Genomic DNA, 22,034 nt, shown 5'->3' on the forward strand with positions numbered 1-22,034 from the left:
AATGAAGCTACTTCAGACCAACCCATTTTAGATTTGCGCCTGGCGCAAGAGTCATTTATCCCGCCGGGAAAATAGCAACAGCGCCAAGACCCGCCCACAAAGTTACTTGCGCTTTGCTCTTTGACACTTGCGTTTCAGATCGTTAAAATAGGGCCCTATAAGTAGGTCTTTATACACAATAGGTCTTTATACATGAATATACACTACTGTTGGGTTCAGAATTTATTTTCTTGTGAAAGAAATTAAAACTTGTATTCAGCAAGGATGCGTTAAACTGATGAAAAATGACAGTAAAGACATTTATAATGTTATTTTTTATAAATGTTTTTTTTATAAATAGTTTTTTCAATTTTAAATAAATGCTGTTCTTTTTAATTTTCCATTTATCAAAGAATCCTGAAAACTATATGACAATTTCCACAAAAATATTAATCAGCACAACTGTTGTCAACACTGACAAAAATAATAAATGTTTTTTGAGCAGCAAATCATCATACTGTATAAGATTGATTTCTGAAGGATCATGTGACACTAAGAACTGGAGTAATATTCAGCTTTGCCATTACAGGAATAAATTATATTTTTACATATATTAAAATAGTTTTAATTTTAGTAATATTTTACAGTATTACTGTTTTTACTCTATTTTTGATCAAGTAGCTGCCTTTCTATTTTAAGAAAAGAGTATCTCACAAAGAGATTTAAGGGTCTTTGGCTTCAAAACGTTTGATAGCCTCTCAGATCTATAGAGCTTAATTTACAGTGAACCCAGAACAGTAACCCATAAAGAAGGTTATTTCATTAACAATGTGAACAAGATGATCTTTTTCAGATCTTTAACATGAGCAAGCTTTGAGCAGCCATCCAAGTGATGAACTAAGAACTTCGACCATGCTAACTGGCTATAGATACGTTTCCTCTTCCCCATTCCACTCACAACCTTTTTGTTTTCATTTACACAGAGCAGTCGAGCAGAACTGGAACAAGGCCCTTTTGAAACTTCTTTAACATCCATTATTAAACAGCACAGAAAGGGTTATGGGTCTCGATCTTCTCAGAGGAGACCACCAAGACATGCAAGACCGCATGTTTGATCAAAAAAAGAGAAGCTTCCAGAGAAATCCATACTGCATGTATGTGGCACAAGGTTACGAGATTAGAGAAACACTGGTAGGTTTAAGAGATTAATGAGTACATGGATTCACCTTGACATGGATCAAATAATCTATATTTTTTGCTATGCTTCCAGCCTGGTGTTGTCAATACTAGCATCACTCTGTTCATATTAGCTTTGTGAAGCTGCTCTACAATGATAAAAATTGACAGATGCTTAAGCTGAGATCAAATTAAGTAAATAAGTTAATCTTGGGCCTTATATTCCAATTAATGTAGCTTGGCCTGAGTCAAAATCAGCGAATTCGACTGACCAACTATATATTACCAACAATATTTCACCATCACACGAAATTCCAGATTGCGTAGAAATGACTAGATTTCACTTGCAAAAAATAAAGTACAACAGTAGCTTTTTTTTTAGCCTGTTTTATCACCTGTCTGGTAAAACTCATAAGTCTGAGCTCTTAGAATATTAGCCCATCTCTTCTCAACTCAAGATTGTGCAGCTCATTCCATATCCCAAATATGTGGAACAAAGTTTAAAACAACAACAAACCTTTAAATGCAAGTATAAATGTGTGTAAACCTTAAGCTAATGCACTCATCTGCTCAATGCATTAAATATAAAAGTATTCTAAGACTATTCTGCTTATTGGCCTGATCAGAGTATCATCAGGTTCTTAGAATTGGCTAACAGAATACTATCAGTCTGTTAGCCTTACAAGGAGCATGCTTGCTCTTGGCAAAATATCAGCTGAGCTCTTTTACAAGAGAAGCTGGATTGATTTAAAGTCATGATGCCAAACGTCTGGTGTAGGGTGCCCACTAATGTCACTGAAGCGCTGCATTCTCCTCTGTCTCGGCTGCCAATGCTTTAACCAAAGGCTGAAATTAGCGAGAGATACAAAATCAGCCTCGTGTCAGATTAGAATCACTACAACTGATTTCAGAACTGAGCTGCAGCTTTGCCATGTAATTTGAAGGTAAAACAACTATCAATCAGTCAAACTGGCAGCCCTAGCCATGTTTAACCAGTCTGTATGCTTAGATATCCAATTGAATAACCTTCATTCATGTATTCATCTTTATTATATACGTGTGTGTGTGTGTGTGTGTGTGTGTGTGTGTGTGTGTATGAGAGAGAGATTTTAAATACTGTCTTTAATGTTGTTTCTGCAATCATCTGGAGATTCAGTGTGAAAATATATTTTAATGTTAGGTGCAATTAATTACAATATTTTTTTGTGTGATTAATTTGGTTATTTAGTTTCATCGCTCAACAGCCCTATTTTATATATATATAAAATTGTTTATTTATTTATTATTATTTAATTATTTATTTATTTCATAACTAAATATATAATTAATTTGTCTTATTACTCATACATATTAGAATAATTAGTAAGAATACAATGCATACAATACATCTGAATGCAACTACGTTCACAATTGAATTTAAAGTCGGCATAAAACTGAAGTTGCGATAGTCTATTGTGAAGTATAATTGAGTAAAATGCTTCTCGAACAAGGGCAAAATGTAGAGGGGGGACTTGATTTTGTCAGTGGGGAATTAATTGGATCAGTGGATGGTTGAGGTTTATTGCTGTGATGTCATGTGATTGACAGGTTGTGCCGCCCTCACGCAAGTAAATGTCATCTGAGGAGAAGTTATTTTGATTTAAGATTACAAGGGCACATGAATAAAACAAATGATTTGCACAGATAAATCATTTATAATAAATACCACAATATTCCATAAAAAAACAAGAATTGTCCATTTTGATTTCATGGTAACTTGTGTACATAGGCCTAAGTAGTGCAGTTTAAGATAACTTAGACATCTCGGATTGGATTGACTTGGATTCACAGAAATCTGCACGTGTAAACTGATCTGATGAAAAGATCTGATGAAGGACCTGCGCCTGGACCCGATGACAACGCAGTGCTGAAGTGCCAACTAGTCTCTCCCTATGGAGGATCCCTTTACCACTCTACAGATAAAGCGTCGTCGGGAAACTCAATTCGCGTATCTACCCCGAATTGATAAAATAAAATAAAATTCTGTATCAAAAATTATAAGGAAACACCAGTACTTTGTTTAGGCTTGGTTTGTAGGGAATTCCAAACCTGCGCACATATATTCAAACGCACATAACTATAGAACCAATTCTTAATGCGCTTGTGAACGCCATCAGCGTTTCTCACAGGTTCGCGTTTAAAGTCTGTGTAGAGAGAATGGTGTCGTCTTAGCGGCCCCTAATTTAAGAACAAATGATCGTTGCGACGGAAGCGAATCAATCAAAACTAACTTTAGCTGGAAAATAACTTTATTAAGGAACCGCTATAAAGCCAAAACAATCTCTGTTACCTTAAATTATACGTTTATCTCTGTAAAGCTGCTTTGAAACAATCTACATTGTTAAAAGCGCTATATAAATGAAGATGACTTGACTTGACTTAAACATAGTAAATATAGTCACTCTAACAAAGAATGTCAAATAATTATCAAGACTATAACACAACCAACACCATGTGAACAAACGATTGCACGGACCTGCTGAGAGTCACTAATTGCAGTTCAGCACTCGAGCCAAAGTTTTCCAAGCTCCATTAACTTTGCTTTACTGGCTTAAGCTCCAATTACAGCCTCATCTTTTGTTAACTTCCTCCTCGATGCCTAAACACCAAAAGCTTGCGTGCATAAATTAACTGTATGCAAATATATCGGCCATGTCCCATTCATTCAGAACGCTACTGGTGCCAGTGTTGCTCGGGGAAACAAGTGAGTGGAGTACCCAAAACTCATGTTCTTCATGGAGATGGAGTGCCCCTGCCTTCAAGACATGACTTTAAACCCCTTTCAAAAGCCACCGCTGTTTAGACAATAGCATGGTTCTTTGGTTTGGTTCTGCATGGTTACACTCACATAATGTGATGTGTAAGTAATTTCACACATACTCGTAGAGCTCAAAGCCTCTGTCCAGGCAACCGTTTACGTCATCCTCGTTAAAGTGTACAATATATTTAGCCTTGGTTCAGTCGTATGATCTATCTTGCTGTAAGATGGAAACATGGAGTATGCCAAGTGATTGGTGCTTGCTAGGGCATCATTACTGTTGATCATGATTAGGGTCTTAAAGTCTTAAACATAAAGGGCCCTATCTTACACCTGACACAATGCAGCGCCAAGCGCAATGCAAGTGTCTTTTGCTAGTTTCAGCCTGACACAGTTATCATTTTCACGTCCTGTGCCACGTTGTTTAAATAGCAAATGCATTTGCGCCCATTTGTACACCCATGGGCGTGCTAGTCTGAAAACAAGGTGTGTTCTGGCGCATTGTTGGCACGTTGCTATTTTGAGGCAACAGACATAGACTGTGCCATTGACTTTAGACCAGGTTTCAGTTGGTCAATGACGCAGTCCATGTACATACTATGCAATATTTTTTTTTGTTATTTAAAGAGCGCATTAGTAATGTGCGCCTATAAGCAGGTCCACAACGTGCGTACACTCTGTTTATTAAACACACAGGAACGCACAGCAGCACACAAACATGCCAAATATTTCAAATAAAAGGATCACAATGTAAAAAATTATTATTGTGTACATAAAGATATGGTGGAATCCTGCTTGTCCCGTAGATGATCTGCTTGCACACTTTTACCTCGCACACGAGCAGATCTGTTTGCGCTCTGGAGACAGCTTCGGTCTTTCCACTATCAAATTCCGTCATGTAAATAACGAATCTGCCATGGCGCGGGCACAACTGCCATTTAAAGGGAATGGGAGATGAGACTCTGACTGGTTTAAAGTAAATCCCAAAACACACCCATTACTCATTAAGAAAATAGGGACAACCCTTTTAGACCATGCGCCTGGCGCGACGACCATTTTTCCCTTCGTTAAACTAGCAAAAGTGGATTCAGACACACCCTAAGTGAACTTGCGCCCTGCTCTTTAGACCATGCGCTTAGATCGTTAATATAGGGCCCAAAGTATTAAACTTAAATTTGCATGAAACGGAAGTTGCGATAATCTTTTATTGTCTATTGTAATGTATAAGAGTGAAAGAGCTTCACAAAGCAAGAAAAATGTGGGCGGGATTTGATTTTGTAAATCAGGAATTGTTGGATGGTTGTGGTTTGCTATTGATTGATCTCATGTGATTGACCAGTTGCCCCTCCCACACGCCAATAAACGCATCATCAGAGAAGAGAAGTGATGTCACTGCAAGGGAGGGGAAGTTATTTTGATTAAAGCTACACTGTGTAGGATTTTCTCCTATCTAGCGGTGAAATTGTTTATGACTACCAACTGAATATTACTTTATAGCCCCTCCCATTCCGAGGGCGTTTTAACTCCTACGGTGGCCGTATTATTTCAAATCTGCCGGCAGTCGCGAGTAATCTCCCCCTCGCATTCGTCACGCTAATGTATTTTCAAGATGGAGGCGCAACATGGCTGCCGCCATTCGAGCGGCTCGCTCGTATGTATTCTAAATGGCAGATTCTACGCTTACGAGAATACTTGATTAGTTGGTAAAAGTAATTACACATTAATGAGCACATATCATTTCGAAAGAACAAAGTGTTTTTTGCTAAGAATCAACTTAAAAAATTACACAGTGTAGCTTTAAAGATTACAAGGGCACATGAAGTGAAAAACAATAATTATGTGCACGGATAAATCATTTATAATAAATACTTCCATTAAAAAAAAAAAAATCTAAACTAAAATTCAGTGTGATCAAGTATTATACTGTAAGGCATGGTAAGAAACTACTGATTTAGGGTGATCAGGTGAACACAGCAAGCAGGTTGGGATGCGCTCAATGGGTTACGACCACACAGACTGTAGGGTAACATGCGACAGAGTCGTCAGACAGTCTGTCCTCTTGACATTACCCACATTCCTCTGGCCTCTAGAATGCACACATACACAAATACACAAGCACTCTCATTCAATAAGCGTTTATAAATACTGGCATAGGGGAAGAGGACCTGTATACATTGCACTGCACACTGACAGCACTGTTAGCAAATGACTGCATCAATTAGCAAATGGGCTGCCATTTTGCCCTTAAATCCTTCAACACATCTGTCCTCTGGGGTAACCAGTCAGAGAAGAACTGTTTCTGCCACACTATTTCCATATACAATGGTTCTCTTGTACATGGTACAAGAAAAACAGGACTAGTTATATGGTTGCGTACCAATTTGCATACTCATACACTGCATAAAATAGTAATAAAGTTGCTGATGATATCAGCTCCAATTTGTGGGATACTTTTTGCAAGTGTTGGCATCTAGCTAAATTCAGTTTCTTAAAATTATATAATATATAAATAATAGTAAAACTTTATTTACTTTATAAAAAATATATTTATATATCGCCTTTAAAGCAAGCTTCTAATAATATAAAGCAATAAAAAATAATAAAAAAGTCAAACAAAAGGGTTCCTGAAAAGTTATAAAAATAGTTTATCTTTATAACATTTATGTTACAATATTTATTATATTATATTGTATTAGGAAATACAAAAAATTATAATATATATAATAATGTATAAAGTACAATACTTTTAGTACTCTTTATTTTTTGTCATTTTCTGCAGCATCAATGATCAAATACACACTGCATTATCACAATACATCACAAACATAAAAGAACCACAAAAACCGGGCATTTGTTGGACATCCATTGTGCCAACTATGTCAAGTGAACCATCACAAACTCTTCATCTGTTTGACAATTCATTGTGGGCATTATTAATCATAATTGATGCACTGATCTACACTTCATAATTGGGTTAAAAGTTTCAACCTGCTGTGATTTGGGATGTTTTAATTATTGCATGCTATTAGGATGGATAGTAACTAAATAGGCAAAGTGAATTTAAAGGCTGCGATTGTCATCATCATGCTATTTATAAAAATGAATAATTAAGCTTCACAAATGAAACTGTTGAGGTCAACCGAGAGCAAGGCATGTTATACAAAAAGCCTGCAAAGAAAAGAAGTGCTTCCTGTTAAAAAATGCGATTAGAAGTGATTGGGCTTTCATTCAATTTTATTTGTAATACATTTTACAGTTCTGTCAAATTCCCCAACAGATAGCATATATTAGCACTGAGTTCAGATGGGGTAGCTCTCTTGGCAGCATTGAAGTTTATCAGCAGTCTCAGATCCTTCGTATCTCTCTGCGTCAGGTCGGGCTCAGTTACAGTGCTGTATTTCTCTGGCACCACACAGGGTTTCCCATAGGAGCTGTAACTTTACACGTTAACCTACCCATCGAACTAATGGCTGCTTTGCCTCAATTAGCACATGGGCACATCTTCACCTGTCACCGTTCCCCCTGGGCCCCCCCGTGACCTTTCACCTTAACACGAGGCACCCCTCCCTTATACATAAACATGCATGCCGATTTACTTAAAACAGTGACAATGTATCACAGACAATGTCTGTGGTGAATCCCTAACATATTTCAACCCAAATTTGTTTTGCTTTCTTTTGCACTATTTTAATGACAAATAAGGACATTTTATACTACGTAGTTTAAAATTAATAGTATTTTGTTGTACAAAAAGCCCCCCCAAAAAGTAAATGTGCTGTAACTTTGGAGGTATACAGATGAACACAGACATGACTAGAAGTCTCATTTTGAAAGTGAAATTCACATTTGAGCACAGGAAGGACGTGTCAACTCCATTACTCCAATGTTTCCTTCATTTTTCTTTTGAACCAACCTCTTTCCTTTTACAATTTAGAGTTTTGGCCACTCGGCTGGAAAAGCTGTAAGGATCTTCAAACCATAGACCATATTTAGCTTGAAACATTCTTTTCAAAGTCTTAGGCCTGCACGGTTTGAGCAAACAGATTAAAAAGATTAAAGGAAATCTTGTAGGATGAAACATGGAACAACGTTTGAATACATTAGCATAAATCAATCGGGGAGAACATGCATGTTAACGCCAACATTATGACGGGCTGTTCTCAGTATTGATGGACATGGATTGATCATGGTATCTCCATGCAAACAGAATAAACCAGTGGGATTTAGCAAGGTTAGAAAGGTGAGTGACAGACCTTCAGGCAGAGATGGAGGTGAAATGGGGTCGAGAAAGAAGACAGAGATTGTCTGCCTTGAGCACTGCGGTCCAAGCTCTAACTCGATCAGTACAGTTACCCTAGACATAGCCTGCAGATAAACACATTTGTTGGCCTTAATATGCCACTGCTGACAGCCTCGACAAACCATGTTTTGTACGGAATGGAATTCCCCCAAACATTTTGCACTGTGTTTGTGTGTGTTTGTGTTCATTGCTTAATATTTTACATGTGTTCAATGTTCATAACTGTTGTCCTTAGCCAAAAAAATCAGTGTTACGACTACAAAGAACTATTCGCACTATTCAGATCTCAACTTGAAAAAGACTGACGCTCCATATAGTTTAGCAGACCTCACTTTAACTCTAACCTATAACTACGACCTCTTAACCTCACACTCAACATAGAGGTTAGTTGCAGGCAATGATCTTTCACCCAGTATTGATATTTAGTGCTGTTTGCTAAGGCAAGCATCAGTGTTACTATTTCTCATACTTGGTGATAAGTATTTTTCAAAACCCCACCTATAATGATAACTATATTAGCATCCACATCAGCGGACAATATCGTTCTGTTTATTTTAAGTGTTGTCTGCCGCTTTAAATGCTCGATTTCGTTACAGCAGGATGGATTCTGATTGGCTGTCAATGTTTTTATCGTTCATTAGCTGGGAAAAAAAGTTCTGAAAGTGATTCCAACGATATAGTTTCTCTGTGATGTTATAGTTATAATTATTGTTATTGTCCTTAATGTGAACAAGCCTTATTTCTAAGTAAGGTATTAGACTGTATGTAACTTGCCTAGCGATTAGACTTTACGATTCTGAAAGGTGGGTTTTGTTTGTGTATAGCTTTGTTTTTTGTTTTTGTTGCGCTTTGTTTTGTTTCTGCTTCTGAGTGTTCTGTTTTTTGTTTTATTTTTGTTGCGTGTTTTTTATCGTTTTGTTTTTGTTGTGCATCGTTTCTGCTTCTGAGTGTTTTGCTGTTTTTTGCGTTTTGTTTTTTGCATTGTTTTGTTTTTGTTGTGTGTATTTTGTTTTTGTTGCACTTTGTTTAGTTTCTGCTTGTGTTTTGTTTTTGTTGCATGTATTGTTTTGTATTTTTTGCATTTGTTTTTGTTTCTGCTTCGGAGTGTTTTGTTTTGTTTTTGTTGCGTTTTTTTTTTTTTTTTTTTTTTTTTGTGGTTTTGTTTGTTTTATTTTGTATTATTCAACTTAAGCAATCCTCTAGAAAAAACGGCAAAACACTACTAGAAACCACCCAGCAACATCCTAGCAACTATCCAGAAAACCATCGCAAGCACCTAGCAATGAGCTTACAACTACTGAGAACAAAGCTCATATTTTCTACAGAAAATGTAAAACTTTTTTTTATTTATTTTTTTAATATCAGGTCAGTGGTCTCAAAAACCCATTACAGTCAAACTAAAGTATAAACTTTCCGTCGTTTGAATGGATTGATCATCGTCACACTTCTGGGCTTCAGCCACAGTTCTGAAGTGATTTATGCCTAAGACGTTACCTTATAGACGATGAATGTGATGTTGGCTCAAGTCATTTCAGACTAATTTTTGGGGTAGAAAATTCAGAGAATGTTTTACCCTGCCTATGACTGGAATTGAGCAAATGTTAGTCTTGATTTTCTGCTATAAACGGGCTATAGTTAAGATAAAAATCAGACCTTCATAGATGAGGCCTTTTTCAACGTTCCCGAGTGTGTATTTTTCATAAATGACTTAACGGTCTCAAATTATGGCATTGTTGCTATAGTATATGGCACACACACTCTTAAATTACGTATTGTGGCCTGCTAGAGGATAAAAGAGTTTTAATACTGCATAATTGCAGTACGACTAAAGCAATCAGAGGACAAAAATGCGGTACGTGTTTTTGTGGAAAGAGAAAATGAATGCATGCACGCACACTGGCATAAATTTGTCATAGATGACGGCTTGTTGCAAAATAAAAACACCCAGCTATGCTGTCCAATACAGCTGCTTTCGCCATCTCCTATTTTTCATCAGCAAGGCTTATGAGATGAAATGCATTAGTTCCCTCAGTCGATACTCTGTTAAATATCAGTTTGTAAATAACAAAGAACAGATCTGTCAGCTGATGTAAACAGAGTTTGACACAGCTAGTAAAGCAACGTAAAGGTCAGATTAGTCCTGTTGTGTGTGTGTGTGTGTGTGAGACATGAAAAAAGCTGCATTAAAGGCAAACATTTATGTTGATCTCATGATTGGAAAGATTACTTTATGACGGATTCCTAAAATGCCTTGCATTTCTGAAGGTTAACCAAAAACCACAACAAACAACCCAGACGTGGACAAATCAACATATGGGTATCGATTAAATCATGCATGACCTCCTTTATTTGCGAAGGGTGTTGCCTTGTGTTACCTGGCTCAATTTCACACATGTGGCTTAAAGCATATTTTGGACAGGGTGGATTCAGGTCAGAACTGATAAACAGTTCTCAGTTATCCTTACAAAGGGGCCAAGTTAACACCCTATTGTTTGCGATTGTGGCCTAATTGAAGTATTTACCCAAGCTGACTTCATGACACTGGCAAATGTGCAAATGTCTGACTGAATCCTCCCAAACAGTAATGCAGCAAAAATGTAAATGGGTGAATCTCTTGCTGAGAACATGTCTTGGTCATAAGCTGAAATAAATTTTGGTCATTGTGACATTATTTCCATTATTAAGCCATTTTTTTTTTACCCATTACTGTAATGCAAAAAAAAAAAACCCACTCATTATCATTACCATAATGTACAAAATGAATATACATACAGACATACATACATACATACACACACACACACACACACACATATTTATTATTATATTGTTACATGAGGAGAAACAAATCTTTTGGATAATTTTCTGATTACTCAGGGGAGATTTATTATCATACATCATCCCTAACTTATTGTTGTTTAATGCAGATGTTTATTATTATTCATCGGGACCACATGGTTCAGCTTTATGGTTTATTATTGAGTTTCAGTTGCCAGGCTATTGCATTGGATGAACAGATTATTAGGCAGAGATAGGGAGAATGTCATAGACAGCAACTCTCCTCTCAACACGACACAAGCGCTCGACATTTTGCCTTATGCCAATATACCCTCAGAATCAAGTTTCATAAGAGCTCTCGCCGGACTGACCGGCACACAATCAAATACTCTGACTTTATCAAGCAGGTTTATTTTCTCACAGGGTGTTAGTTTGCTTCGAAATCACATAGAGTAACTAACCCTTTGCCAATTCTGGTTACTGTTTGTGGCAAAAACAAACTTTACAGAACGCCCTATAGGAATGCAATGGAGATTTTCACAGTTTTAAGTCAAATGTGCTCATAAATTATGACATTTAAAAGCACATTTATCTTTAGCATTTCTCAATTGTTCAATTAGCATCCAAAAGCATTAAGGAAAAAATTCCACCTTCCATTACAGTTCCATATTGAATTTGTATTTTACTGCCCCCGCCTCCCCTTCTCTAGTCATGGAAGCTGAGAGACAACCCAAAACTCCCAGCTCTCTCCATAAAGATGCTTTCAGACATGACTTTAATGGAGCACCTCAAACACCCCAGAACATCTGGAGTATTCCTATTGCGATCCAGTTGAGATATTCAGACCCTGTTCTGTGTTAATATTGAGATTTTTTTTTAACCTATACATCTGTCTTCTTCCGAAACTCTCAGAATGATGAAAATGATCCAAAAGGTCTAAGGGACTAAAGGGATGTCTAAATCATGCAGATGACAAACCGGGACCTCATAAATTGTTTCTGTTGATAGATTCCCAGGCTATACATTACATTGTTCTTTTACCATGAAACACTCTCCAAAACACAAACACTTCTGATTTTTCTGATTTATCGAAATAGCACTTATAGCACCTAGCGAAATCTTTCCTCAAAACTAAATTATTTTTAGAGGTCTCTGTACTGGATGACTTATCCAGAGGCCATCTCAAGCTCAGAGACATTACCAAAATCCACACCTGCAAAAGACTAGTCTAAGATCAAGCTGGCTTGCTAATTGCAAAACTAATCTGGCTCGAAAACTCATATTTGGACACTTTAATTTGAAGCACAAGGACTTTCAGCTGTTTAGGATGTCCCTATTAGTATCAAACAGAGCGTGTTACGTGGCATTCTTCAGAAAGACACAAAGCCGTTCCAGAATGTTTTGAGTCTGAGCGGAGTTTTTCCATGGCACAATCCACTCTGACACTACTTATGTCGCCATGACCAAAGCTTCCCCCTGTTTCTTTTCAGCACATAAGACATAGACGGATGACTACACGAGGGAATGCTCTGGATTGACAATGAGAAAGAATGGACTGACAAATTAGGCCAAAAACATGAATTGAAAGGAATGAGAATGCTAAAAACAGATGTAAAAACAGTTTGAAATGTTAAGAACAAGAAACAAATGTCCACCACTGACAAAACCAGACAATGAAAAATACTGTGGAACAAAGCAAGAACTAGACTCTCATATTTGAGTCAGTGACATGATTGATGCTCAATATTAAAAAAAAGTTTTTTTTTAATGCATTTCACACCCAAAATTTAAATACAGTTTCATTGATGAAAATGTTTCCAGTTTCTGAATTAAAAGTAACTTTGTTACATTATTAATTAGTCAAACGTTTACATGGAGTAACTTAAGGGATATAAAAAGAAAAGAAAAAGTGAAATCCTTGGAAAAAGAATTAAGGACATTTTTTCTTTAAAAAAAAAAAAAAGCATAAAAGTAAATACGTTTCATTTTTAAATTGTCAGGTCAAATGGGGTAACTTTTTAACCTTTTAACTTTTTTAAAAAGCGGGGGTGGGGGTGTATAAAGTTGTAAACACTTGTGTCTATTTATGAGATATTTTACTACTTTCCGTATAATGGTTACACCACTTGACTTTTACTAAAGCTTTTTTTTTGTGGGAAATGGTATAAATGTTTTTCAAAAAAATGTGTTGGATTATGCCAACAAAAGTGTCTGATCCATTCAGATCAGAAAATCACTTTTTTTACCACCTTTTCATGTTTGCAGTTGTCCTGGCAAGCCCAGCAAATGGTATGACCGTCTAGATGCCCTATGCACTGACACACCACCCATCTCCTCACTCAACTATATTAAATGTTTGCTACAGCAGATAAGAGAGGAAAGATCACCCTTGACATCTGATATGCGCCCAGCGCTGTCAGCCATTTCCATTAGAACGATCAAAGTCATGAAAACATAACTCTTGATTTTGCACTCAGAGATAATGTTGCAAGCACATAATATAAGCTTTATCTAATACTATGGATATACAACAACAAAAAACCTGTATTAAATGTTTTTTTTTATGTTTAGCACATCAACTAAACAAACAGGTTATCATTACAGCCCATTATACTACAGGGCTGTTGAATGCTTGAATCTGATTGGTTGAAGAACGTTCTAAGGTGTGCATTATTTTCAGGGAAACGCACAGCTAAAGTAGTTCCAGGCGGGTCTTGACCGCATTACAGTTCCATATCACTTCGCGTAGTTAACGGTAATAACGGAAAATAGGATACAATTCATAACAAGAAATAACATGCAGCCCCATGCGCTTGATCTGGAATTTTCAATGTCTAGCTTCACAATCAATGGAAACATGCAGTTTAATTTTAATAAATAAAGTATATAGTCCTAGGCTATCTATAATCAATAGAAAATTAAACTGAAAATAGGCTAAATAAATGGATAGTCCTGCAGCACGGATTTTTATATATAACAAATAAATAATTATTGATAGGTCTACTTGTTAAAGGGGCTTTGTGTTTCATTTATTTGGCTAGTCTACTGTCATCTGTCAATAATAGAAAAAAGAATGAACAAATTAATTATAACGAATTGAATTAATAAATAAATAATAATATTGACGCACATGCTTTTCTGTCTCATTATTGCAACATCTCTCTATAATAACTGCATTAATAACTGCATAAAGCCGGGGACACACTTTAAGGCCGGTTATGAATGTAATTTGATACTTATGACTGATCATGACCAAACGCGTGTTCAGTGCGTTCAGTCTGTGTTCAAAGTCGGTGTTTAAAATCTGCTGCAGTCGATGAAAACAGTCAGAGAATGTGTCAGCTAGGCGTGTGTCCCAGCATTATTCTGCTATCAGTGGCTCAAACCTCCGTTACTAACTCTAAAATGACGTTTTGGAATTAGCAACGGAGGCATTGGTTTAGATGCGTAAGAAATTAGACCTACATACAAGAGCGTTTTAATGACAAAAACTTTACGAACGTCTTGAAATACATAATCTGAACAATGTTTTGAGGTGTGGTAACTGTAGTATAAGCGGAATAATTGACTTCAGGCCGTTGAATTATTAGAAAAATAATGCACACCCGAGGTGAACGGCCACTCCGCTTCGCGTCGTGACCGCATTACCACCTCGGGTGTGCATTATTTTTCTAATAATTCAACGGCCTGTCGTCAATTATTCCTTACTTAAACCATCTGCAGTATAGGGACCACATCACTTTTGGACTGTGCAAGTCTTGTGTGACGCACAAGCAAAAGATTATATATTTTAATACAAAAATTAATAACACAGTTCAACGTGTACCCAAAAAGTATTCACTTCTTTCCTGATCACACTTTAGTTTAATCATACTAAAGGGTTTGACAGTGTCGCAGATTATGTTACTTTACCACATAGGAGCTAATCCAAAAATACAGTCTTTCAGAAAATGCTCACATTGTTCGACAAGGTTCAAAGGTGACATGAATGAATGTGGAGCTTTTTCTCTGACATTCAATTAACAACTTTTTAACAATTAACTTTTTTTATTTCTAACACATAATATTGTTAAAGCAGAACATTCAAAGCTCATGACAGCGGCACTAGGATGTGATGAGGAACAAATGGAGCCCTCAATCTGGTTTAAAGCACTCTGATGAGAATACTTTTATCAAGGGAAGTGACCTCACTTAAAAAGGACATGAGGTCATTACATAAGAATGTAATATGCCACCCTGCTATGCCTTCATAACATCAGGAAGCATTCTTGTAATTAACGTAACCCCATCTAAAAGGAAATGCCTTGATTAGAGAATGACATTGACCATTCTTACCTTGAAATGACAGGAGGACTCGTGGCTGTGGCGGAGAAAGACCATGGATGCAGGTGATACAGAGGACGAGGGGAAGGAACAACTGCACGCTCGTCCCCAAAGACCAAACCCGGAGCGCTCCTGACCTCCCCATGACTGCTGAGGAGACACCCGGACCAGCCCACCTGCAAAGACAAGGTGAAGGAACTGTGAAGGACAAAAGAGTCTTGCTAATGGAAAACTAGATTTCAAAGACTTCAAAATTGTACAATAAAGTACAATAGGAGTAAGAAATATATGCTCTTTGAAAATAGAGGTGGATTACTTAGAGGAATAGACAATTAGAATCATATTCTTAATAAAGAAAGATTCTTAATAGTTTTATATATTTTTATTTTCTAAAGTAAGTTTGGTTACACTTCATTTTAAGGTGTCCTTGTTACAGTGTAATTATATATTTAAGTACAGAGTAATATTAAGTAACTACATGTACTTACTATAGGAATAGGGTAGGATTAGGATTTGGTTGAGGGTTAGTTGCATGTAATTACGCATCATTTACTGTTATTACTATGGTAAGTACATGTAACATATGTAACAAGGACACCGTAAAATAAAGTGTTACCGTAAGTTTTACTATCTAAACATTCCTGAAGCAAGATACATTTTGATAAGCAGCACTAAGTAAAATGCACAAACTTAACACATATTGTCATGTTGATACTAACTAAATGTGCAAATCACAAGAATTACCTTAGTAAGTTATTATAATTCCCCATGAAAAGAAGTCCCAGCTGTAGAAGGACAATTTGTATATCTTTATTTAGCTCAAATAATGCACATTTTTGTACGAAACAATCAACATGAACATTTTAACATAAAAACAAGCTTCGCATTTCTCCTTTTAAACAGCAAAGTTTTGCTCTATAGACTTCCATTGTAAATGTATCACTGTCCATGCAGTTTTACAAAATATAGAACAAATCTTAATAATCTGTGGTAATTGACACCTTTCTACAGATTTTGATAATGCTCAACTTGTATTTGAACCCACAACATTCCTTTTAAAAGTTCAACATTTGTGACGTTAGCCACGTTCTGGGTGAGGAAATGTATTTGATATAGTGTTAAATCAACAGTGTTTCAAAAGCAGCCAGTTAAAATACATATTTTAACGGTTATATCATAACAGTTATGCTTGAAAGCTTTTTCCTTAAAGGCATCCTGTACGTCTTCTAGTTAATTAGTCTGAGAAAGTGCCATGACATTGGTCCACTTAGTTATGATTTTAGCCAATGCCATATAAACAATGGCTCCTGTCCAACCTGAGTCATTATTTTACCTTTAAACAAGGACGTCTTATACAATGTAATAGGAATGAAATTAGTAGTGGTACCTCAAAGAAATGGATGGGTTTTTTTTTACTCTAGTTCTAACAAAAGAATGAATAGACACTCCCCCGTGTTTCTCTCCTCTCTATTCTATTATGGGACAACAGAAGTTCAATAATACATGGAGAGAAGTTTTGATATCCTGTGGAAGAACTCTTTCTTCATGCTCCAGGGAGAACAGACAGCTTTCTCTGTCCAGGACACTCTTGGAAAATAAGAATGCATGCAGTTCATAATTATATATTAATAATATGTTTGTTTTGTAGCAGAGAGAGTGCAGAAGGACAAAGAACAGAGTAAGAATAGCACAGTCTCTCTGCTCATGTCTTATACATGACTCATGTGAAAGATTGATAGGACATCTACAGTGCATGTCTGACTCAGTGAGGTATGAGTACAATGCACAGGGTGTGTTCACAGTCAACAGAAGTGCATGAATACCAGAAAACACCATGCAGGGTGATGTTTAAATTATTTTGTATGGAGTCATCCGCTTTATGGATGATCTTTGTTGTATCTCATTGGTTTTTCAGCATTTTTTGGAGGCCGTGTCTGGTTAAAGTTTAAGTGTTATAGTCCACTTATTTAAAGGGAATTTTTAATAGGGGCCTTCTATTAAAAAATATTGAATTTCGCATATTTAATAGGGGCCTTCTTTTTCAGAAAAAAAGTAGTGTAATGAACAGTGATAAACTCTTCCTGGCCTTAAAGATACTTTTGTTTGAGGGTGAGCCAAAGTAGCCAGCAGGCAGGCATTATGCAAATGTATTACATGGTGATGTAGCCATGTCTCATACATAATGGCATAATGGCAATACTACAAGGCATTAAAGACAGGCGTTTTCTGTTGGAGAGATTCACTCTATTTGGCATGGACTTTGTGCTTTGTAACTTTAAAGATTGTTTACATGCACAAACAGCTATATTACTCATTAAAGGAAAGGTAAAATAAATAAAAAAAACATAATAGGCCCCCCTTCAACCTGTGTGACTGTAGTTATTTGCTGGTAACTCTATCGCCCCCTTACTGACATTTGTTAGCGCCACACTACTGAAAGAATAGTACATTCACTACTAGGCAAAAAACAAACAAAAAAACAACAAAAAAACGGCCAAGCCCAAATTGGGTAAACACTAAGCTTTTAACTGTCTTAACCACAAAATATTGGTCAGGAACTTGGCTAGATTTAAGCAAATTCACTACTAAGTAATTTCTGTCTCAAATAAAGTTTTTGGCAGAATATGGGAAGTTGTGTGAGGAGTGATGAATCACAGTGAAACACGAGTTGTGTGGTGATGCTCTAGAGCGGTGTCTTTGAAAATCTGCTGAGAAATGTAATAATAAATGCATCTCTAACACAGTTGGAAGCATGGAGGAAGAGGTGTCATTGTGCGGGGAGTCTATTTATCTGCTGGTATGTGTGAGCCACTTCACTGTGAAAAGTTAATTAATGCATTGGAGTACAAGAGTATATTGCAGAATGGCTTGCTTCCCACAATTGAAAAGTTGTTATCTAAAGAGGAACAATCAGGCAGGAGCTCCTGCCTAAATTGCAAAGACAACCAAGTAGTGAGAACAAGTCCATCAGGCTCATGGTTTGGCCTAGGTCAGAATCCAAATTTGAACCCTATAGTGAATTTGGACTCACATTAAACTCAAACGAACTGAGAGACATTTTTCAACTACTCATAAACTGTTTGAACTGAGTGGAACAACACTGACTCTTCTTCCTGTAAAAAGCGGCCTGCAAGTTGGGGAAGGCTAAGTATCTATAGTATTTGTGCAATTCGTGCTAATTTCCTGACCAGTGATTTGTGAATAAAATGGTTAAGACCATTAAAAGACTACTAAATATTTTGCCATTTTTGGCTTGGCCCCTTTTCTTTCTTTAGTTTTTGCCCATGTACAACTGGACCGCATGAGTTTGTAGGCTTGTGCAGAGCATGTTTATAAGTGAGAGTGTTTGCCTGAGTGTTTGTGATGGGGATGTTGTTTTGTATGAGTTAGTGCATACAAGTGTGCGTATGTGTATACATATGCGTATGTTTGCTTGAGCATATGATAAACTGCAGAAGGCTAAAATGTCTTTGGCAGTGAGTATTGGAGAGAAGCTCTTAAACTGGGTGGAGGCTACTGCTCTCTGGACAGTAATGGCTTTCTACTGCTGGTCAAGGCCTGCCAGACATACATACAGCTGCTAAACTCATCACCGGACCATCATAGATCCGTCACTGGCCCGACACTGAACACGAGCTGATGTTCTTCTATGATCACAACCCTTAAATGAGACATAATCCCTCATTATTTATGTGCCTAATGAACAGGTTCCGTCAAGGCCTTGATATAAACTGAGCAAAGATTTATAAGGCTTTTCAGTAAATTTCATCAATGATGAATGCTACTTTAATGTCTCACTATGCATCACTCTGCAGTCTCTCTCTCTTTTCATAACAAGTTAGAATAGTTACTTGCCACCATCTGATGACTTAAAACCATTAACTACCAAATGTAGTAAAAAATGGTCTGGGAGAACTAAAGGACTTTAATGGTGAGCATAAAACATTTGATAGATGTCTAGAATTTGAGTCTCCAGTTAAAGCAAGAGGATGAAAACATCACATCAAATTGAATCTAAATACTGAATTGAGAACTAGATCATTGAGAAATTAACTTAATTGCATATTAATAATAATACAATATAAAAATATAATCTACAAATAACATTTTAATTTGATAAGAAAGTTAATCACTTCATTTCTTGTTGGTTGTCGCCTGTTACGTGTGTGACAGTGTGTGAGTATCAAACTATGACATCTGGCAGACTATTTGCTGAATTGTTTCAAACTATTTCACTGACACCTCCAGATTCCTAATGAGTTCTGTCATGAGGTGATTTCTGACTGGCTTTTAACCACAACACTAAAACTGGATCGCAGTGTCACCTTAGAAACTCAAACGTCTGTCAAAGCTGTCATAATGCGCATTCATGCCGCTTCAGCTGAGAGCACAGCAGCCTGGATACGCATTACGAGCGGTTTATCTTCAAGCTTATCGTCTTGTGTTTGTCATGGCTATCTGCGTAATGAGTTTTCCATCTTTCTCCTTATGAAAGTGTCAGTCAAAACCAATTATTGCTCACTAGAAATTTGACAGCCAACTTCAACTAAGAACTGGCTCATCTAATATAGGTTAAACAGCTGGAAGGAAATTAAGTGTCTTTTGTGATGTTTTAAAACCGTGATATGGAAACGGCATTATACAGTATGAATGTTATGTTACTAGATTGTAGTGGTACTTGCCTGTAAATGCTATGATGCTAAGTAACGTGCTATGTGGTTTCTAGGGGTTTCACTAGGGTTTGTTATATTCAGGTCTCTATACACTGTAAAAAGTGATTACTTAATTTTAAGGCAATGGATTTCCTCACTTTTTTTTAAATAAGTCAACTGATCACTTCTTACAGTTTATATGGCTTGGGTCCCTCCTTTAAATTAATTAAATGAGAATTTGTCCACACGCTTAAGGTGTGTTGACATTTACCCCATTCACATTTTCACAGAAATCCAGTCATTTTAAAAGAATCTACGCAATCTGAAAATTCATGTGAGGGTGAATAATTTCCCATTGCAGATGTCGCAATGGGATCAAGTTGGTTGCGCAAATTCACTATGAAACAGAAAGTGAGTTCTATGTGAGCTTCTATCACTACACTATAGACAATAGACCTTTTTTGCCCAAAATGTGATTTCGCGTTTTGCTACTACATGATGTACATATCACAAACAGTACTGGACGATAATGTGCCAAAGTTTAATACCAATCCAAATATTATGTTTTACACAAGTGTTTTCCTAATTTGATGCAGAGAAAATGTATTCTGGAAGCCTATTGTGTAAAATGTTTAGTTTTTTTCTGAGAGATGCCCATCACCGTACCACACCCTGTCATTCACCAGCTCGCACACACAATTCCAACCATGCACACACTACCACAATGTGACAAAAATACAAATCCCCATTCAATATTGCATTTTGTATTGGACAAAATCTCAGATACTATCTTTAGGGCACACTTATAGAATAATAACATCATTGTCTTAGTCTCAAACTCCCTAGACTCATTCACACTCTCTGCTGTCCTGTCTGTGAGACACACAGCACACATTCCCCGACGTCTCTACCAATATTAAAAAAAAGCTCAACACTCACAAAATAATACATATCAACTGAGTAATGAAAGAGTGTTCTTCACAATACTTAATAATCAAGAAAATGACTAACCATGAAATCAGATTTTGTTCAAAAATATATTTATCAAATATGATTGAATGCAAAAATTGCACCTTTTGAAACAGGAAAAACACTTAAATATAGCAATTTTCTTACGATCAAGCAAAATAAATAAATTAAAAAAATTAAAAAAAGCCAATGGGGAAAAACATACTAGCAAAGTAAATTTCAGTTAATATCATTACCATATTATTTGAATCTTAAACCTAGACAGAAATTATGCTATTTAAACTTTTTGGCACACCATCAGGTAAAATAATTGCTCATAATGTGTCTTGAATAAATAAAACATATTAACAAAGATTAGATATAATAATTAAGAGTGTATATTTCTAAAATAAGCTTTTTTTTTTTTAATATAGATGCTTGTCTCAGTGACTGAAGTATGTATAAGGTCTTGATTTCCTGTCTCTGGTGGGCGTCTGCACCTGTTAGCCTGAGCCTGACGTCCCCCCCCCCCCCTTCCCTAAATCTCCCCCAAACGGGACTCACCTTCTGAGGCTTCCCAGCCGGACTGTCCTCACTGAGCAGAGAGTGGGTGAATGCTATAGTCACAGAGGTAGTGAAGAAACACAGCGTTGCGTGGACTTCCCCAGCGAGAGTGAAGAGAGGTGTTATTCCAACCGGCTGACTGTGGGACAGGGAAGAGAGAGGTTGAGAAGATTGAGAGAGGTAAAGAGAGTGAGAGAGAAGGGTGGACTGGTTTCCTATTACACTCCTCTCCTCTCGAGCCCCCCCCTCCTCTTTTCTTTTCCCTCCTCTCTCTCTCTCTCTCTCTCTCTCTCTCTCTCTCTCTCTCTCTCTCTCTCTCTCTCTCTCTCTACGAGTAACTGAACAGATATTCCAGACCTCTGACTCTGAGTCTCACTCTGCCTGTGCAGTGAGCAGCAGTTTAGGCAGACAGTGCCAATACTCCAGAGTCAGATTCTGCTTATTTGCTTATTGAAGCCCCTTTAGATCTATCACTTTAGATACCATCACTGGATGCAGAAGTTACTTAATTTACTTA

General features: G+C 36.8%; 1 protein-coding gene across 1 annotated transcript in view; it reads right to left on the minus strand.

Moving 5' to 3' along the window:
• Positions 1-21,751, minus strand: part of sema3c (sema domain, immunoglobulin domain (Ig), short basic domain, secreted, (semaphorin) 3C) — a gene marked incomplete at its 3' end in the record, with an annotated part of 58,596 nt that extends 36,845 nt beyond the window's left edge. The window contains exons 1-2 of the mRNA XM_079868176.1: positions 21,518-21,751; positions 15,366-15,529 (exon numbers count right to left, since the gene is read on the minus strand). Of these exons, the coding sequence (XP_079724302.1) occupies positions 15,366-15,498 (133 nt within the window). The 5' untranslated portion in view covers positions 15,499-15,529; positions 21,518-21,751. The remainder of the gene's footprint in view (positions 1-15,365; positions 15,530-21,517) is intronic.
• Between the last annotated feature and the right edge of the window lie 283 nt (positions 21,752-22,034).

The sequence above is a fragment of the Squalius cephalus genome, assembly GCF_949319135.1.
Source record: "Squalius cephalus genome assembly, chromosome: 4".
Taxonomy (NCBI): domain Eukaryota; kingdom Metazoa; phylum Chordata; class Actinopteri; order Cypriniformes; family Leuciscidae; genus Squalius; species Squalius cephalus.